The 27,582-nt window shown below is 35.4% G+C and overlaps 4 protein-coding genes across 4 annotated transcripts; all 4 read left to right on the top strand.

Annotated features, from left to right (window-relative positions):
• The first annotated feature begins 3,511 nt into the window (after positions 1 to 3,511).
• LOC131701951 (interferon a3-like) lies at positions 3,512 to 6,710 on the top strand. The gene is made up of 5 exons (XM_059002969.1): positions 3,512 to 3,643; positions 5,244 to 5,330; positions 5,544 to 5,693; positions 6,247 to 6,333; positions 6,615 to 6,710. Exons 1-5 carry the CDS (start codon positions 3,512 to 3,514, stop codon positions 6,708 to 6,710), a joined length of 552 nt encoding a protein of 183 aa, XP_058858952.1.
• A 3,683-nt stretch (positions 6,711 to 10,393) lies between these two features.
• LOC131701981 (interferon a3-like) lies at positions 10,394 to 15,704 on the top strand. The gene is made up of 5 exons (XM_059003206.1): positions 10,394 to 10,525; positions 10,648 to 10,734; positions 14,804 to 14,953; positions 15,241 to 15,327; positions 15,609 to 15,704. Exons 1-5 carry the CDS (start codon positions 10,394 to 10,396, stop codon positions 15,702 to 15,704), a joined length of 552 nt encoding a protein of 183 aa, XP_058859189.1.
• Positions 15,705 to 18,776: 3,072 nt separating this feature from the next.
• Positions 18,777 to 20,378, top strand: LOC131701985 (interferon a3-like). Its single transcript, XM_059003242.1, has 5 exons — positions 18,777 to 18,908; positions 19,031 to 19,117; positions 19,426 to 19,575; positions 19,915 to 20,001; positions 20,283 to 20,378. Exons 1-5 carry the CDS (start codon positions 18,777 to 18,779, stop codon positions 20,376 to 20,378), a joined length of 552 nt encoding a protein of 183 aa, XP_058859225.1.
• Positions 20,379 to 24,796: 4,418 nt separating this feature from the next.
• Positions 24,797 to 26,268, top strand: LOC131701986 (interferon a3-like). The gene is made up of 5 exons (XM_059003243.1): positions 24,797 to 24,928; positions 25,051 to 25,137; positions 25,316 to 25,465; positions 25,805 to 25,891; positions 26,173 to 26,268. Exons 1-5 carry the CDS (start codon positions 24,797 to 24,799, stop codon positions 26,266 to 26,268), a joined length of 552 nt encoding a protein of 183 aa, XP_058859226.1.
• Positions 26,269 to 27,582: the final 1,314 nt, after the last annotated feature.

Below are 27,582 nucleotides of genomic sequence, written 5' to 3'. Positions count from 1 at the left end.
TCGAGTTTACGTTTCAAAATACAGTATGAGTTAAATTGCATTGCTAGAAACATATCTGATTTCGAAAAGAATATTATAAGTTGGTACCGTAAGATAACTTAGCTGCCGAGCTTACGGCCTGACTTGCTAGCAATATTAGCTAATGGTAGCACAGTAAGAGCATGGATATTCGTTCAAAATGAAATGTTGTTAAGCGAGTTGCTTGTCTGAAACTTATATTACGAAAATACCCTTCTCACACTAAACCACGCGGTGCATTTTAGACAATGATAAAAAAAATAGACTTCAAATACTTACATGACTGCAGGGTGACGGACAAAAGCAGGTAACTGGCAATTCAACAAAAAAATATTCTCCTTGCTATCGCCAAAAAGATCAGCTTCGAGACAGCAAACCGCGCAAACCCAACGTTTTTTCATCGACAGGAGTCAATGACTTTGTTTTTTTAAGTTTGGTGGACTTAGTTGCAAAGAGTGCAATGATGTTTTCTCCGCAAAAGTGCAGAGAACTTGATCTTAACAAGCAATACCTACATATTGTTAAAAATTGAGTAATGTATACTTATATATGTGATTAGGGATGTTTGTCAGCATTTACAGTGTAAGTCACACAATGAGTCAGTGGCTGAGATGATATTTGAATGGGGGACCTTCTCGTTACAAGCCCCTTTGTTTAACCACTGGACCACACAGTCTCCTATATATAAGCACTGGCTCAACGTGTAACAGAACCAAATAAGAAACCGCACACAGTTCTGACGATTCCTAAGACTGCAATAGCTGGAATGTATTTACCACATTGCTTGACATTCTATCCACGGAGTTTATTTAATTATTTATTACATTTATATATTTTTATATTTCATATAAAAGTATCACAAAGCACTGTACAGTATTTACATTTACATTTACACAACAGATATTTAAAAGTTACATTAAAACCCACTAAGATAAGAAAGCCATTCTATAAACGCATGTTTTCAGTCTTGACTTAAAAACTGTTACAGTCCCCGCTTCCCTGCATTACATAATTTAAGGGCTCTGCATGGAAATGCCCTTCGTCCCGTGTTCATTTTGTTCACACTAATAACCAGTATTATTATTATTTATTTCTTAGCAGACGCCCTTATCCAGGGCGACTTACAATTGTTACAAGATATCACATTATTTTTACATACAATTACATTATTTTTTCACATTATTTTTACATACAATTACCCATTTATACAGTTGGGTTTTTACTGGAGCAATCTAGGTTTAGTACCTTGCTCAAGGGTACAGCAGCAGTGTCCCCATCTGGGATTGAACACACGACCGTCCGGTCAAGAGTCCAGAGCCCTAACCACTACTCCACACTGCTGCCCTCCAGAACCAGTAGCCCCACATCCTGTGATCTAGAGTGCGATTTGAATGATACGGGTCAGTAACTCATGCAAATAACTAGGTGCTAAATTGCTGCACATTTACCATGGTACACTTTCAGATGTGAGCATCTTTCAAAATGATGACGTGAAAGAAGACATTTGAGCTAAAAGGATTGTTTGAAAGTCAAAACATTCGGAATATGTATTTGTTTTACAACATTTAAAAGTCGTTTTTTTTAATACATATCATTTTACTTTTATAACTTGGTCACTCTTTTGGTACCCCTACAGCAGAGAATGACCCTTACAGCCCTTTGAGAGAACAAAATTATCCAACAGTATTTTGTACACGGGACTACATCATATACCACAGAAGCAACCGGCCCTGCACATAGTGCTTCTTAATAGCACTGCAGACCAGCATGGAATGTTAAGATATATATGTTAAGAAAACCGATAGCTGAAATGTAATGAGAGGGTAGGCAAGAGAGATCAATAGAAAACAAATGTTGGAATGCACACACACACACACACACACACACACACACACACACACACACACACACACACACACACACACACACACACACCAATATTTAAGCGCCCTTCAAAATAAAATAATCATTGGAAATTTAAAAAAAAATGAAAAACCGTTTAGACGTCAATGAATTAAGAAAGGGGTTTTTTTCTAACTTGGGGAAATCGGGGAGTTCCAAATAATATTTGTATGTACCGAAAGTGGTAAGACCGGGGGGGGGAGGGGGGGGGGGGTATTTTTATTGTAAAAATAGCGAGTAAGTTTATTCAAACATTAATTAAATAAAATCTAATTCAATGTCTAATGATCGCGAACATATTAATTAGCTGTATAACTATTTATACAGAATTAAATAGTTAATAAACTACTATTAGGCAAAAATAAGAATGAGATTCATAAAAAGTTTGATGAACATTATAGTCCCATAGATAACGTTTATTTAATATATTCATTTCAAACATTTGCCAACGACATTTGAACAGTGGATTTGCAGTGCTGTCGTTTGTCAACATGTGGGGTTCGGAGGTTCAGGTGCTATGCACCTGCCAGAAATCTGGCTAGACTGTTCATCTTTATTTGCATTCCCTAAGAAAAATAGGTTGATAGATACTATGAAAAATAATAATGGTGTCATTCTAATGGAAAGTGTGTTGATTGCGGTTCCCCATTTCACCAAGACGACTTTCAAAGTTTCATTTCCCCAACAACTACATCAGAGGTGAAATTCCATACCAGTTTTAGAAACCAGAATTATTACATGTACCGCCTTAACACAACATTAATTTATTGATATTGAAATAATATATGCCATTATGTAAAATATTTTTTTAAAAATATAGGCACAGCAATTAGGCAGTGACCATCAAAACAACCTAATTTTTTAATAGTCATATTGCGAACCTATCCTTTTCATCTTATATGACAAATAGAACTAATACGCCGACCGGTCCCCAAAAACAGTCACCAAATGTAACTCTGTCTATTCTATTTTGTCTTCCTTTTATCAGTCTTTAGCTGGATATTGTACATGGCTGGATGATAGAAGACCGAAAAAACAGTTTCCAATAGGAAGACGATGAAATATAATGTAGTTGTCTTTTCCTTTTTTCTTTTTAGTACAGTTCATTGCACGTAGTCAATTTCTTAAATACACAATAGGGTATACTTAATAGAAGCAATTTGCCATTACTATGGTTTCTTTTTGATACACCCTCATTACTTAAAAGTTCGTTTTATACACCCTCAAGCGTATTAATGGAAAGTTGCCGTAACTACAGCAGTTTAGACGTTCAACACTGTTGAGATATCCGCATATCAGCTTCGTCTTAGACAGTGACACGAAACCGAAACTTCATCATTCTCTGTAATTTTTTTAATACTATTCGTTTTTGATTTCGTCCTTTAAATACAGCAGCAGCATGAATTTAAGAAGCATAACATTCTTCGAAACACATCTGAACATCCTACTGAAGTAAGTGCCTTTTAAGATATTCTAATGTAACATGTTGGTGAGATTTTGAATTGTGTATTGTAATTTACGCACTGTTTCATATATTTAATTGTATATTTTTCTTGTATTTCAGGTTAGTCATACCAGAGCTGATCACAGAATGGCTTTTGAAAACGTCTTTGTTGTGTGCTGCATCGTGCTGTGCCTCTGGTCGCCGACTGTCTCAATGCCAACGACGTGCAGGATGCTCGGACACCTGACTCAAATACACAAACAGCAACTGATCGACCTGGTAAGATGGAAATAAGATAAACAGACCGTTCGAGAACTTGGTCATTCAGTCACTTGTCGAATAGTTAACCCTCTATTGCACGCATTATGATAATAGAGTGGGAAAAAAATAATTCTTAGAATGTCTTACTTAAATAGGTCCATATTGCACACAAAAAAAAAAAAGTGAAATATATTTTGGGAAGTTTTAGATGGGTACGTTACCTGGAAGTAACATTGTGCAATTGAAGAACCAACAAAAATAATTCAATTCATTGAAAACATTTTTTTATTGCATGTTCTCTAACAAAATAAAATGTTTCATTTGCACTGCACTTCTGACACTGTACATTTTATAAGTCCTTTGCAGCCTGCATTTTTGCATCTGCCTCTTGCTTCAGCAAAAACAGGCCAGTGTCCAGTGTTGTCCTGTCGAACTGATGTACAGGGCAATGGGGCTGCAGGCCCTCTTCGCTTGTTTTCAGCATGCTTCTCCTCAACATCTGAGCTTGGCCTTCCCTTGTGCTTCTGGATCTTCTTCTCTGCACAAAGACAAGCTGCAACTTCACATTTGAACTCAAGAAGACTAAGCTGCTCCTTCTTGGGGACTCTGCATTCCTGAATGTCTCTGCAGTATAGGAGCCATGCCTCTGCAACAGTCAGGTTTAGCATATGGAAGATTAACCGATGATACCATTTCCTGGATCTAATCTTCGTCCTGTACAATGAAATGAGAAAATCCAGAAGGTCCACCAACCCATGAATTTGTTATAAACCAGAACATCACTAGGGCAGGTCACTTGAACAACTTCCTTCTTCCTATCCCATCTATCAACAGTAGGTGTTGGGTTGGCAGCAGCAAACATACTGTCACTGCACGGTTGTCATACCATTTTACTGCCCTGAGGTTTAAGCCATTGACAGTTGCTTCTTTCTCTTGAAAGGTTCCCCTCCCTTTTTTCTTCATCTCACCGTCTGACATGAATGGACATCCACCCAAGCGATTGGATCAGACAGTACCCACAATGAATTTTTCTCTTCTCGAGTGCCACTTGCAAATCTACACTACAAAATCAATTGTAGTAGTAGATCTTGTGGGAAAGGTTCTGTGGTACAATTGACACAAGTCTGAGGACTATGTTTCCACTTGCACCAATGTCAGGCATAGAATCAATATTGCACAATGTTACTTTCTGGATACATACCAATTTTTGTAAATTTTTCATAGTAAAACTAATATAATAATAAGTTCTAGGTATGAAAATAATCCTTTACTTACCAATAATTATGATCCAATTTTTCTTTTGATGAAAAAAGCAGAAAAAACAATGTAGTAGCACCAAATACAACACTCAAAAAGATGACCTTCAACCTTCCACATAGAACCACATTGTGGAAGTAAAATAAAAAATAAGAAAGTCATATGACCAAATGGAAAGCTACCATTGGATTATTTGGACTGTTACCTAACAGAAACAGCATGCAACTGCAGAACTGAAGCATTTTTATGTGTATTAAGCAACAAAGATTGGTTTGTTACCTTTATGTTCCAATATGCAATAGTTTAATGGTTTACTTTAAGTTTATTTAACTGATATTTATTTTTGATTATTTGTGTACAGGGAGGCAATTTTCCTGAGCAATGCAAAAAAGAGAACGTAGCGATTGCAGTGCCGCTGGATGCCTATGAGATTACAGGGGACTCAAAGGTATGTAGGGCTTAGTGTACAAGGCTGACATATATCTACTGTCGAATAGAGAATACATATATATATATATATATATATATATATATATATATATATATATATATATATATATACACACACACTTTTTGATGGTTGTCATGTATTAGATCTATATATAGGCTATATATGTATTTATTTATTGCACATTTTTTATGTTTCATGTTGTGTCTATAGATTGAAGACATCAAGATGACGGTTTATGAAGCACTCAATCACGTCAACATCATTTTCCTGAGTGGGCAGAAGCCTGCAACTTGGAATAAGACTAATCTGGATATCTTTCATAACATCCTTCATCGCCAGATTCAAAGAGTAAAACAATGTGTAAGTACAGTATATTACCTGAAAACAGAATATCAAGTGTGTAAATCGCGATGCGGCTGAGACAGTCTGCAGTTAGATGTGAATTCAAATGATTTGCCAGAGGGAGACTTTCGGCGTTTGTCTGTGGCCCCTTTTTCAAACAAGCACGCTTATTACAATTACTGTAGACTTCGTAAAATGTATATAAGAGTTGTACATGAAATACAACCTATTAAACGGAATTAAGACGCTGTATGATGGGTTTTTTTGTTTGTTTTTAAGTACTATTATTATTAAATATTATTATTGGGCAGCAGTGTGGAGTAGCAGTTAGGGCTCTTGACTGGAGGGTTGTGGGTTCAATCCCCGGTTGGGGACACTGCTGCTGTACCCCTGAGCAAGGTACTTTACCTAGATTGCTCCTGTAAAAACCCAATTGTATAAATGGGTAATTGTATGTAAAAAATAAAATAAAATAATGTAATATCTTGTAACAATTGTAAGTCGCCCTGGATAAGGGCGTCTGCTAAGAAATAAATAATAATAAAATCAGACTTCTTACTAATCTGTGCAGGTGCAGGTCGGAGATGGAGAGCCACAAGGCAGCCACCTGGTGCTAAAGGCGTATTTTGAGAAACTGGAAAATATTTTAAAAGACAAGGTGAGGATGAATGTATTTTTATATTCTCGGGCACAGCATACTTTCATGTAATACTTTAAAACAGTATAACCATGTGTGTAACAGGGACTAACGTGTTTTCTTCAAGTGTAATATTTGTTTTGACAGTGGGCTATATAGCAGGTATAAACGGATTATCCGAAGTTTCTAAGCTTCTGAATTTTCTACGTCTGTATTTTCGTTGATAAATACATATTTAATATTACATATTAAGCTCGCTTTATTAACTGTTTGTTGAATATGTTTTCCTTGTTCATTTTCAGGACTACAGTTTTTGTGCTTGGGAAATTGTAAGAAAAGAAGCAGTAAACAGTTTAACCCAAGTTCAGCTGCTCATGGACAAAGCGGAAATACACTAAAATGACTGAAAAATGTTACTGCACTTATTGACGCAGCGATGTGTATTTGTTAAAATGTTGAATTATTTAAATTCAACTGCTGTTACGGCATTTTTAAATGTAACCTACCAGTATTGCCTATTTATTTAAATATTCATTGCATCTATTTATTCAATTATTTATGTTTGAAGATGTGTTTTATTTTTTATATCATGTTGCTTTTGTATAATAAATTAATAAACTTTTATACATTTTTAAATTTGCGTTTGTGTTTTACCAATAGCGTCCTGTATTAACGAAAAAACACACAATTTGTGTGGATTCAGAGAACGTTAAGAACAAAACGCCTGTTATTTGTTGCTTCAAGGAATTGGTGACAAACATAACCTATAATTAAATTGTTTAAGAAAATAAATTACAGTACTGGTGTCACATCAATTTCTGCTACCTATCAAATATTTCTACTTTGCGTAGTGCGCATGCCCAGACTGTTTACACCCTGTACTGCGCATGCCCAGATTTTGTTTTTCTTCAAGCGCGAGGACGCGCATCAAAAACTGCTACCTATTTTGAGAAAGTGCATGTTTTGTAAAGTTACATTTTGCTCCACGCTGACTGCACATTTGTTACATTGAAGTGTAGCGTTTTCTTGACACTATAACTAACCCTTAAATACACCTTTGTAAAACTGTTTTGCAAAGGTATTATTATTATTATTATTATTATTATTATTATTATTATTAATAATAATAATAATAATAATAATAATAATAATAATAATAATAATAATAATAATAATAATAATAATAATAACAGAGATATTTTCTGGAGTGAATTCTAATCATGTTGATATTAGTTTAAAAATAAGCAATGTTAATTATATTACATTATTTTAGTTCTGCTATATATAATATTTAGAATCTTATCAAACTACTCTCTATATAACCACCAATATTAATTGTTGTATTGTTTTAAATAAAATAATGTTTATGGCTACATATGAAGTGTCGGTACACGTAGCAAAATTTGACTTGTATACATGTTTTATTTTGTTACACCGGTGTATGGACAGAATGCGGTACACATACCAAAACGTTACACGTGTAAGGTCAGAAAATGGTACGCTGTCAAAAAGTAGTATGTTTGTATTTCAAGTCTTTTAATGCATGTGCCATTTTATGTACCAGTTCTTTATTTTTCGTTGTTCATTTTATACACTGATAGCGGAATAACCTACAGTACAATATGAAGCAAGAAAACATTGGATAGGCTACTGATGTGTGCTTGCTTTAAATATATACATTTCACAACCATTAGTTGTGTTCATAAGTTGCTACAGACCTTAACATTGCGCTCAAACAATATGTAGATTTAAGCTCTTGGAATCTACATTATTTTCACATTTGTACATGTGATTGTGTTCCCTCATTTAAACAGACAGATAGAACAGGGCCGTACCAAGGTTGGTGCGAGCAGTGCGGCCGCACAGGGGGCGTCGATTGGATGACGAATAATAAGTAAAACAAATATGTGCAATAACGATTCAAAATAAAAAATAACACGAAAGAAATGAACGCGCTTTATTATTCGTCAGCCAATTATCTGACAAATAATAATGTCAAATAAAAAAAATAATAAAAAAAAAAACATGTATGGTTTCGGTTACCCGACCAACCCTATGCTTTCTACACGACCCTAAATATTTTTTGCTGATAACAGGCTACACTTTTCGCTGTCAAAAAGCTCTGAAAAGCTGACCACTGTGCGCGGCCACGTTTTCGCTCAAGCGATTTTCCGGAAGCCGCGTGGCAAACAAGATCTTCAGCACATGTAAAATGCCGGGGTCTGAGCATCACGGCTGCAGCGTATGCCAAGTAGTTGTTTTGCACTATTGTTTGAAAAATGCGACCACATACCAGAAAAAAAACGCAATTTTTCATACTCCATCTTCATGTTATTGTAGTAGGCAAAATCCCGATGACTCCATTCGGTAGCTGTTCAAGAAGCTTTGTTACAATGCGCGCAAGGGAAGAGCAGCAGCTGTCACATGAACACACTCTCTCTTGATTACTGACAAGGTAGCACAATATTTATACAGGATTACCGTAGCAACAATAGGCAAATTAACACGTCAGCATGATTATAGAACTTTCTAGAACTTTCTCAAAGATGAAGATTCCCTTATAAGGGGTTGTTTTTTAATTAAGCAGTTTCGCCTCAAAGTAGACATAACAGCGTCCTAACTATATCCCTTTTATCTCTTGAGAAACACATTCAAGTAGTTCTCATTAGAACGCACTATGCTCAGAACCACACGATAACGCACTGTGCTCAGAATACCACACGAGAACGTACTGTGCTCAGAACACCACACAATTGTCCTTAACCCTTTAGATATCACATCACATATTTGCTGCCTCTTCATTATTTATCTTGAATATTTTCCCTCCGTAGAAAAAAAATGCATACAACTAAATACAAATTGAAATATAATTGCAGTAATACCCTTCATATGGAGAATTACTAGCGTTTATGGACTGGTAATCTTTGGCACATTAATGTCACGAAACTCCTTTATGTTCGGTACTTGATTGTCAGCACTTTCTATCCACAGTGCAGGGATAGCACACGCAGTGCAGAGAGCTTCTCCTTCAGGCTGCTTCGGAAGCTCATCCATATCGTAGCAAACTTATGTCACTCATGTCAAGGAAACATGAAAAATGTTTTTGTGTAAGTGTGTGAAACTGTTATGAAACATCATTATGTTATTAACCAATACAATATTGGTTATTATAATTGGTTGTCCAATAGAAACACTTAATAGGTTTCATTTGAGGAGATTTTTAAAACACAAAAAGTAATGACTAAAGCTAAGGTTTACAATTTTAGAAAAGCAAACGATGAGAGTATGAAACAGAGACTAACAGAAGCAGATTGGAGTAAAATCGAGAAAACATCCACAGAAAAAGGCAAAACAATTACATCCCAAAAGTAGACAACTCTAAATCGCACCTGGTGAAATCTGGCGAGATTGTTCATCTTTATTTGTATTCCCTAGGAAAAATAGTTTGATAATGACTATGAAAAATAATAATGGTATCACTCTAATGGAAAGTGTGTTGATTGCGCCAAGAGTTGTGTTTTCGTTGTTTTTGTACCGTGCGCATGTGTTAATATCTTAAATTACACAATAGGGTCTACTTAATAGAAGCAATTTGCTATTGCTGTGGTTTGTTTTTGATACACCCTCATTCCTTAAAAGTTCTTTTTGTACCTTTCCTTTTTTGCACAGCACATTTATTGGCATAATGTGGACGAGAGACACCCTCAAGCGTATTAATGGGTTGCGGTAACTACAGCAGTTTAGACGTGCAACACTGTTGAGATATCCACAGAACAGCTTCGTCTTAGACAATGACACGAAAAAAGAAAGAACTCGAAACTTCACCATTTTCTGTAATTTTTTAAATACTATTTGTTTTTGATTTCGTCCTTTAAATACATCAGCAGCGTGAATTTAAGAAGCATAACATTCTTCGAAACACATCTGAACATCCTACTGAAGTAAGTGTCTTTTAAGATATTCTAATGTAACATGTTGGTGAGATTTTGAATTGTGTATTGTAAATTACGCACTGTTTCATATATTTAATTGTATATTTTTTCTTGTATTTCAGGTTAGTCATACCAGAGCTGATCACAGAATGGCTTTTGAAAACGTCTTTGTTGTGTGCTGCATCGTGCTGTGCCTCTGGTCGCCGACTTTCTCAATGCCAACGAGGTGCAAGATGCTCGGACACCTGACTCAAATACACAAACAACAACTGATCGACCTGGTAAGATGGAAATAAGATAAACAGACCGTTCGAGAACTTGGTCATTCAGTCACTTGTCGAACAGTTAATGGTTTACTTTAAGTTTATTTAACTGATATTTATTTTTGATTATTTGTGTACAGGGAGGCAATTTTCCTGAGCAATGCAAAAAAGAGAACGTAGCGATTGCAGTGCCGCTGGATGCCTATGAGATTACAGGGGACTCAAAGGTATGTAGGGCTTAGTGTACAAGGCTGACATATATCTACTGTCGAATAGAGAATACACTTTAGCTGCCTGGGTAATGAACTGTTTTCGCATGCAGTTTAAGCATATAGGCAACATCAGTCACGTTATATCATAAAATAGCCTACTGATGCTTCTTTTCCTCGTCTTCTTGGAATGTTTCCAATTTTATTTTAAATATTTTAAAATTGGGTTTATAAAAACTATATATATATATATATATATATATATATATATATATATATATATATATATATATATATATATATATATATATATATACACACTGAGTGTACAAAACATTAGGAACACCTGCTCTTTCCATGAAATGGACTGACAAGGTGAATCCAGGTGAACGCTATGATCCCTTATTGATGTAACCTGTTAAATCCACTTCAATCAGTGGTTAAAGAAGGATTTTTAAGCCTTGATACAATTGAGACATGGATTGTGTATGTGTGCCATTCAGAGGGTATATGGGCAAGACAAACGATTTGCGTGCCTTTGAACGGGGTATGGTAGTAGGTGCCAGGCGGGCCGGTTTGAGTGTGTCAAGAACTGCAACGCTGCTAGGTTTTTCATGCTCAACAGTTTCCCGTGTGTATCAAGGATGGTCCACCACCCAAAGAACATCCAGCCAACGGCATGCCAGTGGTCGAAAACGGCTCATTGATGAAAGAGGCCAAAGGAGGCTGACACGAATTGTGCAGACAACAGGCGGGCTACAGTTAGTCAACTGACAGTCCATTATAACATTGGTGGCGAAAGACCCATAAAAGAATGCACAACTCGTCGTACCTTGACACGAATGGGGTATGGCAGCCGATGACCTATCGCAAAACACAAGAAACTACGGTTGCAGTGGGCTAAGAAACGGAAACACTGGACACTGGAGGATTGGAAAAACATTGCCTGGTCTGATGAATCCCGGTTCCTGCTGTTTCACACTGATGGGAAGACTAGGGTATGGAGAAAACCACATGAGTACATGCATCCATCATGCCGCATGTCAACATTGCAAGCTGGTGATGGTGGTGTGATGGTGTGGGGTGTGTTTTCATGGCACACATTGGGCCCCTTGATAAAAGTGGAGCAACGTTTGAATGCCACAGGATATCTGAACATCATTGCCAATCAGGTGCATCCCTTCATGGCAGCAGTGTATCCATCTGCTAATGGATTTTCTCAGCAGAATAATGCCCCATGCCACAAGGCTACGATTGTCCAGGAATTTTTCCATGAACATGACAGTGAATTCAGCTTACTGCAGTGGCCTGCCCAGTCACCAGATCTTAATCCAATTGAGCATCTGTGGGATGAGATGGAACAAGCTATTCAGAGTAGAGATCCACTACCAGCCAACTTGACACAGCTGTGGGAAGCATTGGAGTCAACATGAGCCAGCATCCCTGTGGAAGGCTTTCGACACCTTGTAGAGTCCATGCCCCGATGAATTGAGGCTGTTCTGAGGGCAAAATGGGGTGCAACTCAATATTAGGAAGGTGTTCCTAATGTTTTGTACACTCAGTGTGTATATATATATATATATATATATATATATATATATATATATATATATATATATATATATATATATATATATATATATATTAGTGAAACTGTGATACAATGTACTACCTTCGGACCGTAAAAACAGATATGTTATAACCAAGGTATGTAATAACCAGGTACATGCACATACCTGCCAAATCAGCACATAAATCAAAACCTAGTACAGTACTAATTGATTAATGTACATATACAATGTATGTGGTATAAAGGTTTATTACTGAAGAACAAACATAAAACAATGTAACATGTAAATAGTACTGTACATTACTATACAGTATGTAACATTCTGTATTTCAATTATTTAATACAGTAATTCTGTGTTGCCTTGGATAAAGATGGTCAGCTAAATTAATTATAAAAAATAACAAAAAACATGTAATTAATGTTGAATAATACTGTATTGTATTTAGTAAATTAAACGAATTAATTAAAAAAATACTGTACAGTAATAATAAATTATAGAAATAATAATAATAATAATAATAATAATAATAATAATAATAATAATAATAATAATAATAATAATAATATACAAGTGAATAAACATTACCGTATAAACTGTAAGTTCAGGTACAGTAATCATTGGCTGTACACTGTTTTAAGAAGTCTTTAGGCCCTGGCCACATTAGCATTTTAGATCCGAGTTAAGGGTTCAAACCTGTTTAACAATGTTTAAATCGATTTGCATCCACACTTAACACGGTTCATAACAACCGACTTTGAAACCTACTCAGGAGGTAGTCTCGAACTTGGTTGTCGGCATAACTGGGTTAGATAAACTGGTTTAACTGTAATCTGGTTGTGAACCATGATCGAGTCTGGTTACACAGTATCCTCCGATATTCCCTAGTGCTTTGCTTTAGTACGTTGTCGTAATCCCCCTGGTTACCTGAGACGAGAATAAAGATAAAACCGAATTCAAATACAGGAGGCAACAGTGTGGAGTAGTGGTTAGGGCTCTGAACTCTTGACTGGAGGGTCGTGGATTCAATCCCAGGTGGGGGACACTGCTGTTGCATCCTTGAGCAAGGTACTTTACCTAGATTGCTCTAGTAAAAACCCAACTGTATAAATGGGTAATTGTATGTAAAAAAAATAATGTGACAGGTGTATAATGTGATATCTTGTAACAATTGTAAGTCGTCCTGGATGAGCTTATCTGCTAAGAAATAAATAATAATATTCTTGTCATATTCCATTGGTACAGTTAGATATTATTATTTATTTCTTAGCAGACGCACTTATCCAGGGCGACTTACATTTGTTACAAGATCATTTTTACATACAATTACATTATTTTTGTACACATTATTTTTACATGCAATTATCCATTTATACAGTTGGGTCTTTACTGGAGCAGTCTAGGTAAAGTACCTTGCTCAAGGGTACAGCAGCAGTATCCCCCACCTAAGATGGAAGCCACGACCCTCCGGTCAAGAGTTCAGAGCCCTAACCACTACTCCACATTGCTGCCCACCACCACACTGATATGCTAATATACTGTAGTACACAAAACTTAAAATGTGCCCAAAACATTCAATTATCTTAGATCACATTATATATTAGCAAGTTGAAGGTCTTTATTTCAACTTTTAATTATTCTCCTCGTGATTACTAGGCACGTTCTCGTAGCTCTTCCGTTCTGCTCCCGTCTTCAATGAAAATAAACAAAACATTTACGATGGGAAAAAAAGAAAGAACGTGTATACATTACAGTGGTTTCTGGGATACAGTCATCCAGCGAAGTGTTTTTTTTTTTAACAACAACATCAGGTTAAGGTTAAAATAACCGGGTTTCATTACGGCAATCCAACACTGATGGGCAAGGGTTCAGATAAATCGGTTTTGAACTCGGTTGTCGATTTTTTTGCTCTAATGTGGACAAGGCCTTAGACGACTACCTCAGTTACTGCTGCTTTTTAAACTTGAGCTCTTTGTCAACATAATTCTGACTGCTTTCGTCTCTTTAAGATTTCTCCAATAATGTACAGTTTGTCCTTGAGTGAAATTGACGATCGTTTAGCGCTGGCCATGATAATACTGCATTAATTACTGACAGCAAGGTCAAGTTCAAACAGCAAGAAGTAGGCCTACGGGTACGCAATATGTGCAGCACAGACCACTGCGTGCCATCGCGGTGCGTGCGTAATAACAGGAAGTATGCACTATCAGAGTACATACTAAAAGGAACATTTAAACAGGATTTAATACGATTTTATTCGGTTCCATTATACTGGTTCTTTATATCAGTGTGTACGTTATATCCCAGGTACGTTGTAAATGGGTTTGACTGTGTATGTATGTATATATATATATATATATATATATATATATATATATATATATATATATATATATATATATATATATATATATATATATATATATATATATGGTTGTCATGTATTAGATCTATATATAGGCTATGTATTTATTTATTGCACATGTTTTATGTTTCATGTTTTCATGTTGTGTCTATAGACTGAAGACATCAAGATGACGATTTATGAAGCACTCAATCACGTCAATATCATTTTCCTGAGTGGGCAGAAGCCTGCAACTTGGAATAAGACTGATCTGCAGAAATTTCATAACATCCTTCATCGCCAGATTCAAAGAGTAAAACAATGTGTAAGTACAGTATATTACCTGAAAACAGTATATGAAGTGTGTAAATCGCAGTTAGAAGTGAATTCAAATAATTTGCCAGAGAGAGACTTTCGGCGTTTGTCTGTGGCCGTATATTTCTATTCCCCATTTTTCAAGCAAGCACGTTTATTACAATTACTGCAGAATTCGTAAACTTTATATAAGTTGTACACCAAATACATCTTTGTAAACGGAATTAAGACACAGTATAATTGATTTTTTTTTACGTACTATTATTATTAAATCAGACTTCTTACTAATCTGTGCAGGTGCAGGTGGGAGATGGAGAGCCACAAGGCAGCCACCTGGTGCTAAAGGCGTATTTTGAGAAACTGGAAAATATTTTAAAAGACAAGGTGAGGATGAATGTATTTTTATATTCTCGGGCACAGCATACTTTCATGTAATACTTTAAAACAGTATAACCATGTGTGTAACAGGGACTAACGTATTTTCTTCAAGTGTAATATTTGTTTTGACAGTGGGCTATACAGCAGGTATAAACAGACTATCCAAAGTTTCTAAGCTTCTGAATTTTCTACGTCTGTATGTTCGTTGATAAATACATATCTAATATTAAATATTAAGCTTGCTTTATTAACTGTTTGTTGAATATGTTTTCCTTGTTCCTTTTCAGGACTACAGTTTTTGTGCTTGGGAAATTGTAAGAAAAGAAGCAGTAAACAGTTTAACCCAAGTTCAGCTGCTCATGGACAAAGCGGAAATACACTAAAATGAATGAAAAATGGTACTGCACTTATTATTATTATTATTATTATTATTTATTTCTTAGCAGACGCCCTTATCCAGTGCGACTTACAATTGTTACAAGATATCACATTATACATTATTTCACATACAATTACCCATTTATACAGTTGGGTTTTTACAGGAGCAATCTAGGTAAAGTACCTTGCTCAAGGGTACAACAGCAGTGTCCCCCCACCAGGAATCTATTCAGTCTTGAACAAAGAAGACTATGCGGTGATCTGATTCAAGCATTCAAAATTCTAAAAGGTATTGACAATGTCGACCCAGGGGACTTCTTCGACCTGAAAAAAGAAACAAGGACCAGGGGTCACAAATGGAGATTAGATAAAGGGGCATTCAGAACAGAATATAGGAGGCACTTTTTTACACAAAGAATTGTGAGGGTCTGGAACCAACTCCCCAGTAATGTTGTTGAAGCTGACACACTGGGATCCTTCAAGAAGCTGCTTGATGAGATTCTGGGATCAATAAGCTACTAATAAGCAAACAAGCAAGATGGGCCGAATGGCCTCCTCTTGTTTGTAAACTTTCTTATGTTCTTATGTTCTTAAAATGAGGAGAAAGCAATTATGCACCATTCTCTAGAATATAGGTATAAAGAAAAGTCCAATGCAACATACAAACAATCTGGTCAATAGAATTGAGGTAGGCAAAGATCATTTTACAAATAACACATTTTTTAAATGATATTCAAACCATAGTCCTTTTAAAAATATATGTATTAAAAACATGGTAAACCAGGATAAACTGTGGCAAATGCAGTATAGAAAAAGCTTTGGAAAACTGTAAAATCGCTGCACATTTACCATGGTACACTTTAAGTTAAGATGTGAGCATCTTTCAAAATGATGACGTGAAAGAAGACATTTGAGCTAAAAGGATTGTTTGAAAGTCAAAACATTTGGAATATGTATTCATTTTACAACATTTACGTGTATTTTCTTCTGTCACTGATATATTGTAATCCATAGGTATTGTTTAAAAGTCGTTTTGTTAATACATATATTTTTGCTTTTATAACATGGTCAACGTTCTGGTACCCCTATAGCAGAGAATGAACCTTACAGCCTTTTGAGAGAACAAAATTATCCAACAGTATTTTGTGCACGGGACTACATCATATACCACAGAAGCCACCAGCCCTGCATATACGCCTGATGAATAGCACTGCAGACCAACATGGAAAAGCGATATCTAAAATATGTGATGTGATGAGGGGGTAAGTAAGATAGAAAACAAATGTTGGAATGTACACACACACACATATATCAATATTTTAGCGCTCTTTAAAATAAATTAATCATCGGAAATAAAATAAAAACACAATAGAAAATGAAAACCTTTCTAGACGTCAATGAATCAAAAAAGCGTTTTTTTTTTAATCGTGGGAATTCGGGGAGTTCCAAATAATATTTGTATGTAAGAAACGTGGTAAGACGGGGGGGGAGTGGTTAATGAACATTATAGTCACATTGAAAACGTTTAATTAAAATATTCATTTCAAACATTTGCCATCGACATTTGAACAGTGGATTTGCAGTGCTGTCGTTTGTCAACATTTGTGGTTTGGAGGTTCCGTGCTATACCACGCACCTGGCAGAAATATGGCGAGACTGTTCATCTTTATTTGTATTCCCTAAGAAAAATAGGTTGATAGAGACTATTAAAAATAATAATGGTGTCACTCTAATGGAAAGTGTGTTGATCGCGGTTCCCCATTTCACCAAGACGACTTTCAAAGTTTCATTTCCACAACAACTACATCAGAGGTAAAATTCCATACCAGTTTTAGAAACCAGAATTATTACATGTACCGCCTTAACACAATATTAATTTATTGATATTGAAATAATATATGCCATTATGTAAAATAATTTTTTTAAAAACTATGGGCACAGCAATTAGGCAGTGACCAGCAAAACAATCTAATTGTTTAATAGTCATATGGCGAACCTATCTTTTCATCTTATAGCCATGATAGATAGACCTAACATACTGCACCGTCCGGTCCCCAAAAACAGTCACCAAATGTACCTTCCTTTGATCAGTCTTTAGTTGGATATTGGACATGGCTGGATGATGGAAGACCGAAAAAATATTTTCCTATAAAAAAAATGATATATAATGGAGTTGTCTTTTCGTTGTTTTTGTACAGTGCATATATCGGTCTAAAAATAAGAACAGTTCCACTATTACATGTAATTGTAAAACGCTGACACCTCAGCACAGCGTTGATACGAGTTCCTTTCAACTCTCTTACTCATTACTCTAGACCAGAGGCACGCTATATTCAAACGTTTACATGATTTATCGCTCAAGGTTTTTTTTTACCGCTATTGTATTCTTTGCTTATATGTATGGATTATGCACATGTATACCTATCTCTATATATTAATAGGAGCAGAACAGTTAAATATTCCACACGTGAGGTACGGAAGCGGTGCTCTCCCTGCCAGAGAAGTGAGGGGTCGGCGCTCGCTGACAACACCGCAGCACTGTACCCCTGGTGCACGTAGTAAATATCTTAACTTACACAATAGAGCCTAACTTTATAGAAGCAATTTGCCATTGCTGTGGTTTCTTTTTGATATACTCTCATTCCTTTTTGATATACTCTCATTCCTTTGATACACTCTCATTTTTTGCACAACAGCACATTTATTGCCTTAATGTGGACGATATACACCCTCAAGCGTATTAATGGAAAGTTGCGATAACTACAGCAGTTTAAACGTGCAACAGCTTCGTCTTAGACAGTGACACGAAACCGAAACTTCATCATTCTCTGTAATTTTTTTAATACTATTCGTTTTTGATTTCGTCCTTTAAATACAGCAGCAGCATGAATTTAAGAAGCATAACATTCTTCGAAACACATCTGAACATCCTACTGAAGTAAGTGCCTTTTAAGATCTTCTAATGTAACATGTTGGTGAGATTTTGAATTGTGTATTGTAATTTACGCACTGTTTTACATATTTAATTGTATATTTTTCTTGTATTTCAGGTTAGTCATACCAGAGCTGATCACAGAATGGCTTTTGAAAACGTCTTTGTTGTGTGCTGCATCGTGCTGTGCCTCTGGTCGCCGACTTTCTCAATGCCAACGACGTGCAAGATGCTCGGACACCTGACTCAAATACACAAACAACAACTGATCGACCTGGTAAGATGGAAATAAGATAAACAGACTGTTCGAGAACTTGGTCATTCATTCACTTGTCGAACAGTTAATGGTTTACTTTAAGTTTATTTAACTGATATTTATTTTTGATTATTTGTGTACAGGGAGGCAATTTTCCTGAGCAATGCAAAAAAGAGAACGTAGCGATTGCAGTGCCGCTGGATGCCTATGAGATTACAGGGGACTCAAAGGTATGTAGGGCTTAGTGTACAAGGCTGACATATATCTACTGTCGAATAGAGAATACATATATACATATATATATATATATATATATATATATATATATATATATATAAACTTTTTGATGGTTGTCATGTATTAGATCTATATATAGGCTATATATGTATTTATTTCGATATATATATATATATATATATATATATATATATATATATATATATAAACTTTTTGATGGTTGTCATGTATTAGATCTATATATAGGCTATATATGTATTTATTTCTTGCACATTGTTTATGTTTCATGTTGTGTCTATAGATTGAAGACATCAAGATGACGGTTTATGAAGCACTCAATCACGTCAACATCATTTTCCTGAGTGGGCAGAAGCCTGCAACTTGGAATAAGACTAATCTGGATATCTTTCATAACATCCTTCATCGCCAGATTCAAAGAGTAAAACAATGTGTAAGTACAGTATATTACCTGAAAACAGAATATCAAGTGTGTAAATCGCGATGCGGCTGAGACAGTCTGCAGTTAGATGTGAATTCAAATGATTTGCCAGAGGGAGACTTTCGGCGTTTGTCTGTGGCCGTATATTTCTAATCCCCCTTTTTTAAACAAGCACGTTTATTACAATTACTGTAGACTTCGTAAACTTTATATAAGTTTATATAAGTGAGTTGTACATCAAATACATCTTTGTAAACGGAATTAAGACACTGTATGATGGATTTCTTTTTTAAAGTACTATTTTTTTACGTACTATTATTATTAAATCAGACTTCTTACTAATCTGTGCAGGTGCAGGTCGGAGATGGAGAGCCACAAGGCAGCCACCTGGTGCTAAAGGCGTATTTTGAGAAACTGGAAAATATCTTAAAACACAAGGTGAGGATGAATGTATTTTTATATTCTCGGGCACAGCATACTTTCATGTAATACTTTAAAACAGTATAACCATGTGTGTAACAGGGACTAACGTGTTTTCTTCAAGTGTAATATTTGTTTTGACAGTGGGCTATATAGCAGGTATAAACGGATTATCCGAAGTTTCTAAGCTTCTGAATTTTCTACGTCTGTATTTTCGTTGATAAATACATATTTAATATTACATATTAAGCTCGCTTTGTTAACTGTTTGTTGAATATGTTTTCCTTGTTCCTTTTCAGGACTACAGTTTTTGTGCTTGGGAAATTGTAAGAAAAGAAGCAGTAAACAGTTTAACCCAAGTTCAGCTGCTCATGGACAAAGCGGAAATACACTAAAATGACTGAAAAAATGTTATTGTACTTATTGACGCAGCGATGTGTATTTGTTAAAATGTTAAATTATTTAAATTCAACTGCTGTTACGGCATTTTTAAATGTAACCTACCAGTATTGCCTATTTATTTAAATATTCATTGTATCTATTTATTCAATTATTTATGTTTGAAGATGTGTTTTATTTTTATACCATGTTGCTTTTGTATAAATTAATAAACTTTTATATATTTTTAAATTTGCGTTTGTGTTTAACTAATAGCGTCCTGTATTAACGAGAAAAACACACAATTTGTGCGGATTCAGAGACTGTTAAGAACAACAGATCTGTTATTTGTTGCTTCAAGGAATTGGTGACAAACACAACCTATAATTAAATTGTTTAAGAAAATAAATTACAGTAGTGGTGTCACATCAATTTATTCTATCTATCAAATATTTCTACTTTGCGTAATGCGCATGCCCAGACTGTTTTCATCCTGTACTGCGCATGCCCAGGTTTTGTTTATCTTTAAGCGCGAGGACGCTCATCAAAAACTGCTAACTATTTTGAGAAAGTGCATGTTTTGTAAAGTTACATTTTGCTCCACATGGAATTATTCGTTTTATATTAAATACAGACAGCTGGTTTTAAGGAACGGTAAAGTGTATATACTAGAGCTAGGTAGAATTTTTTAAATAAAAAAGCAAACGATAAAAAGACAACTATACGCTGACTGCACATTTGTTACATTGAAGTGTAGCGTTTTCTTGACACTATAACTAACCCTTAAGTACACCTTTGTAAAACTGTTTTGCAAAGATATTATTATTATTATTATTATTATTATTATTATTATTATTATTATTATTATTATTAATAATAATAATAATAATAATAATAATAATAATAATAATAATAATAATAATAGCGATATTTTCTGGAGTGAATTTCTATCATGTTGATATTAGTTTAAAAATAAGTAATGTTAATTATATTACATTATTTTAGTTCTGCTATATATATTTTAGAATCTTTTCAAACTACTCTCTATATAACCACCAATATTAATTGTTTGATTGTTTTAACTTGACCACAAATAAAATAAGAACATAAGAACATAAGAAAGTTTACAAACAAGAGGAGGCCATTCAGCCCATCTTGCTCGTTTGGTTGTTAGTAGCTTATCCTGGGAGACAGTCAGCATGGTTTTAGGAAAGGGAGATCGTGTCTAACTAACCTGCTTGATTTTTTTGAGGATGCAACATCGACAATGAATAATTGCAAAGCAAAGAAATGTATGCACATGAATTAGGGAGTGATTAACATGTAGAAAACAGTACTGATTAGAGAAGAAACCTCAAAATGGGGCGAGGTAACCAGTGGTGTACCACAGGGATCAATATTAGGTCATCTGCTATTCCTAATCTACATTAATGATTTAGATTCTGCTATAGTAAGCAAACGTGTTAAATTTGCAGGCGACACAAAAAATAGGAGGAGTGGCAAACACTGTTGCAGCAGCAAAGGTCATTCAAAATGATCTCGACAGCATTCAGAACTGGGCAGACACATGGCAAATGACATTTAATAGGGAAAAGTGTAAGGTACTTCACACAGGCAATAAAAATGTGCATTATAAATATCATGAGAAAGACCTAGGACCAAGGCAGCAATGTGGAGTAGTGGTTAGGGCTCTGGACTCTTGACCGGAGGGTCGTGGGTTCAATCCCAGGTGGGGGACACTGCTGTTGTATCCTTGAGCAAGGTACTTTACCTAGATTGCTCCAGTAAAATCCCAACTGTATAAATGGGTAATTGTATGTAAAAATGGGTGGCACGGTGGCGTAGTGGTTAGCGCTGTTGCCTCACAGCGCCAGGGTCCAAGGTTCGAATCCGGCCTAGGGTACTGTCTGTGTGGAGTTTGCATGTTCTCCTCGTGTTCGTGTGGGTTTTCTCCAGGTAGTCCGGTTTCCTCCCAGAATCCAAACACATGCTGTCCAGGTTGATTGGTCACTCTAAATTGCCCTCTGTGTGAGTGTGTGTGTGTGGTGCCCTGCGATGGACTGGCGTCCCGTCCAGGGTGTAGTCTCGCCTTGCGCCCTTTGTATGCCGGGTTAGGCTTTGGCTCACCGCAACACTGTAAGCGGTTAATGATAATGGATGGATGGATGGATGGATGGATGGATGGATGGATGGATGTAAAAATAATGTGATATCTGTATAATGTGAAATAATGTATAATGTTATATCTTGTACCAATTGTAAGAAGCTATAAAAAAGGCCAACAAGATGCTCAGATATATTGTGAAAAGTGTTGAATTCAAATCAAGGGAAGTAATGTTAAAACTTTACAATGCATCAGTAAGACTTCATTTGGAATATTGTGTTCAGTTCTGGTCACCTCGTTACATAAAGGATATTGCTACTCTAGAAAGAGTGCAAAGAAGAGCGACCAGAATTATCCCGGGTTTAAAAGGCATGTTGTATGCAGACAGGCTAAAAGAATTGAATCTATTCAGTCTTGAACAAAGAAGACTATACGGTGATCTGATTCAAGCATTCAAAATTCTAAAAGGTATTGACAATGTCGACGCAGGGGACTTCTTCGACCTGAAAAAAGAAACAAGGACCAGGAGTCACAAATGGAGATTAGATAAAGGGGCATTCAGAACAGAATATAGGAGGCACTTTTTTACACAAAGAATTGTGAGGGTCTTACCGCAAAAAAAAAAACACTACAGAAGATCAAAACATTTCTAGACGTCAATGAATCAAGAAAGAGTTTTTTTTTTTAATCGTGGGAATTCGGGGAGTTCCAAATAATATTTGTATGTAAGGAACGTGGTAAGACGGGGGGGGGGGGGGGGTTAATGAACATTATAGTCCCATAGAAAACGTTTATTTAAGATATTCATTTCAAACATTTGCCATCGACATTTGAACAGTGGGTCTGCAGTGCTGTCGTTTGTCAACATTTGGGGTTTGGAGGTTCCGGTGCTATACCACGCACCTGCCAGAAATCTGGCGAGACTGTTCATCTTTATTTGTATTCCCTAATAAAAATAGGTTGATAGAGACGAATAAAAATAATAATGGTGTCACTCTAATGGAAAGTGTGTTGATTGCGGTTCCCCATTTCACCAAGACGACTTTCAAAGTTTCATTTCCTCAACAAGTACATCAGAGGTTAAATTCCATACCAGTTTTAGAAACCAGAATTATTAAATGTACCGCCTTAACACAATATTAATTTATTGATATTGAAATAATATATGCCATTATGTAAAATATTTTTTTTAAAAAACTATAGGCAAAGCAATTAGGCAGTGACCAGCAAAACAATCTAATTGTTTAATAGTCATATGGCGAACCTATCTTTTCATCTTATAGCCATGACAGATAGACCTAACATACTGCACCGTCCGGTCCCCAAAAACAGTCACCAAATGTATCTTCCTTTGATCAGTCTTTAGTTGGATATTGGACATGGCTGGATGATGGAAGACAGAAAAAAAATAGTTTCCTATAAAGAAAATGAAATATAATGGAGTTGTCTTTTCGTTGTTTTTGTACAGTGCATATATCGGTCTAAAAATAAGAACAGTTCCACTATTACATGTAATTGTAAAACGCTGACACCTCAGCACAGCGTTGATACGAGTTCCTTTCAACTCTCTTGCTCATTACTCTAGACCAGAGGCACGCTATATTCAAACTTTTTCATGATTTATCGCTCAAGGGTTTTTTTGTATGGATATGTATGGATTATGCACATGTATACCTATCTCTATATATTAATAGGAGCAGAACAGTTAAATATTCCACACGTGAAGTACAGAAGCGGTGCTCTCCCTGCCAGAGAAGTGAGGTGTCGGCGCTCGCTGACGACGCCGCAGCACTGTACCCCTGGTGCACGTAGTTAATATCTTAACTTACACAATAGAGCCTAACTTTATAGAAGCAATTTGTCATTGCTGTGGTTTCTTTTTGATACACTCTCATTCCTTTTTGATACACTCTCATTCCTTTGATACACTCTCATTTTTTGCACAACAGCACATTTATTGCCTTAATGTGGACGATATACTCCCTCAAGCGTATTAATGGAAAGTTGCGATAACTACAGCAGTTTAAACGTGCAACAGCTTCGTCTTAGACAGTGACACGAAACCGAAACTTCATCATTCTCTGTAATTTTTTTAATACTATTCGTTTTTGATTTCGTCCTTTAAATACAGCAGCAGCATGAATTTAAGAAGCATAACATTCTTCGAAACACATCTGAACATCCTACTGAAGTAAGTGCCTTTTAAGATATTCTAATGTAATATGTTGGTGAGATTTTGAATTGTGTATTGTAAATTACGCACTGTTTCATATATTTAATTCTATATATTTTCTTGTATTTCAGGTTAGTCATACCAGACCTGATCACAGAATGGCTTTTGAAAACGTCTTTGTTGTGTGCTGCATCGTGCTGTGCCTCTGGTCGCCGACTTTCTCAATGCCAACGACGTGCAAGATGCACGGACACCTGACTCAAATACACAAACAACAACTGATCGACCTGGTAAGATGGAAATAAGATAAACAGACCGTTCGAGAACTTGGTCATTCAGTCACTTGTCGAACAGTTAACGGTTTACTTTAAGTTTATTTAACTGATATTTATTTTTGATTATTTGTGTACAGGGAGGCAATTTTCCTGAGCAATGCAAAAAAGAGAACGTAGCGATTGCAGTGCCGCTGGATGCCTATGAGATTACAGGGGACTCAAAGGTATGTAGGGCTTAGTGTACAAGGCTGACATATATCTACTGTCGAATAGAGAATACATACATATATATATATATAATATATATAAACTTTTTGATGGTTGTCATGTATTAGATCTATATATAGGCTATATATGTATTTATTTCTTGCACATTTTTTATGTTTCATGATGTGTCTATAGATTGAAGACATCAAGATGACGGTTTATGAAGCACTCAATCACGTCAACATCATTTTCCTGAGTGGGCAGAAGCCTGCAACTTGGAATAAGACTAATCTGGATATCTTTCATAACATCCTTCATCGCCAGATTCAAAGAGTAAAACAATGTGTAAGTACAGTATAGTATCTGAAAACAGAATATCAAGTGTGTAAATCGCGATGCGGCTGAGACAGTCTGCAGTTAGACGTGAATTCAAATGATTTGCCAGAGGGAGACTTTCGGCGTTTGTCTGTGGCCGTATATTTCTAATCCCCCTTTTTTAAACAAGCACGTTTATTACAATTACTGTAGACTTCGTAAACTTTATATAAGTTTATATAAGTGAGTTGTACATCAAATACATCTTTGTAAACGGAATTAAGACACTGTATGATGGATTTCTTTTTTAAAGTACTATTTTTTTACGTACTATTATTATTAAATCAGACTTCTTACTAATCTGTGCAGGTGCAGGTCGGAGATGGAGAGCCACAAGGCAGCCACCTGGTGCTAAAGGCGTATTTTGAGAAACTGGAAAATATCTTAAAAGACAAGGTGAGGATGAATGTATTTTTATATTCTCGGGCACAGCATACTTTCATGTAATACTTTAAAACAGTATAACCATGTGTGTAACAGGGACTAACGTGTTTTCTTCAAGTGTAATATTTGTTTTGACAGTGGGCTATATAGCAGGTATAAACGGATTATCCGAAGTTTCTAAACTTCTGAATTTTCTACGTCTGTATGTTCGTTGATAAATACATATTTAATATTACATATTAAGCTCGCTTTGTTAACTGTTTGTTGAATATGTTTTCCTTGTTCATTTTCAGGACTACAGTTTTTGTGCTTGGGAAATTGTAAGAAAAGAAGCAGTAAACAGTTTAACCCAAGTTCAGCTGCTCATGGACAAAGCGGAAATACACTAAAATGACTGAAAAATGTTACTGCACTTATTGACGCAGCGATTTGTTAAAATGTTAAATTATTTAAATTCAACTGCTGTTACGGCATTTTTAAATGTAACCTACCAGTATTGCCTATTTATTTAAATATTCATTGTATCTATTTATTCAATTATTTATGTTTGAAGATGTGTTTTATTTTTATACCATGTTGCTTTTGTATAAATTAATAAACTTTTATATATTTTTAAATTTGCGTTTGTGTTTAACTAATAGCGTCCTGTATTAACGAGAAAAACACACAAATTGTGTGGAAATTCAGAGACTGTTAAGAACAACAGATCTGTTATTTGTTGCTTCAAGGAATTGGTGACAAACATAACCTATAATTAAATTGTTTAAGAAAATAAATTACAGTACCGGTGTCACATCAATTTATTCTATCTATCAAATATTTCTACTTTGCGTAATGCGCATGCCCAGACTGTTTTCATCCTGTACTGCGCATGCCCAGGTTTTGTTTATCTTTAAGCGCGAGGACGCTCATCAAAAACTGCTAACTATTTTGAGAAAGTGCATGTTTTGTAAAGTTACATTTTGCTCCACATGGAATTATTCGTTTTATATTAAATACAGACAGATGGTTTTAAGGAACGGTAAAGTGTATATACTAGAGCTAGGTAGAATTTTTTTAATAAAAAGGCGAACGATCAAAAGACAACTATACGCTGACTGCACATTTGTTACATTGAAGTGTAGCGTTTTCTTGACACTATAACTAACCCTTAAGTACACCTTTGTAAAACTGTTTTGCAAAGATATTATTATTATTATTATTATTATTAATAATAATAATAATAATAATAATAATAATAATAATAATAATAATAATAATAATAACAGAGATATTTTCTGGAGTGAATTTCCATCATGTTGATATTAGTTGAAAAATAAGTAATGTTAATTATATTACATTATTTTAGTTCTGCTATATATTTTTTAGAATCTTTTCAAACTACTCTCTATATAACCACCAATATTAATTGTTTGATTGTTTTAACTTGACCACAAATAAAATAAGAACATAAGGACATAAGAAAATTTACAAACGAGAGGAGGCCATTCAGCCCGTCTTGCTCGTTTGGTTGTTAGTAGCTTATCCTGGGAGACAGTCAGCATGGTTTTAGGAAAGGGAGATCGTGTCTAACTAACTAATCGTGTCTAACTAACCGATTTTTTTGAGGATGCAACATCGACAATGAATAATTGCAAAGCAAAGAAATGCATGCACATGAATTAGGGAATGATTAACATGTAGAAAACAGTACTGATTAGAGA

The sequence above is a fragment of the Acipenser ruthenus genome, chromosome 28, assembly GCF_902713425.1.
Source record: "Acipenser ruthenus chromosome 28, fAciRut3.2 maternal haplotype, whole genome shotgun sequence".
NCBI lineage: Eukaryota > Metazoa > Chordata > Actinopteri > Acipenseriformes > Acipenseridae > Acipenser > Acipenser ruthenus.
This window is presented reverse-complemented; position numbering and strand designations above follow the sequence as displayed.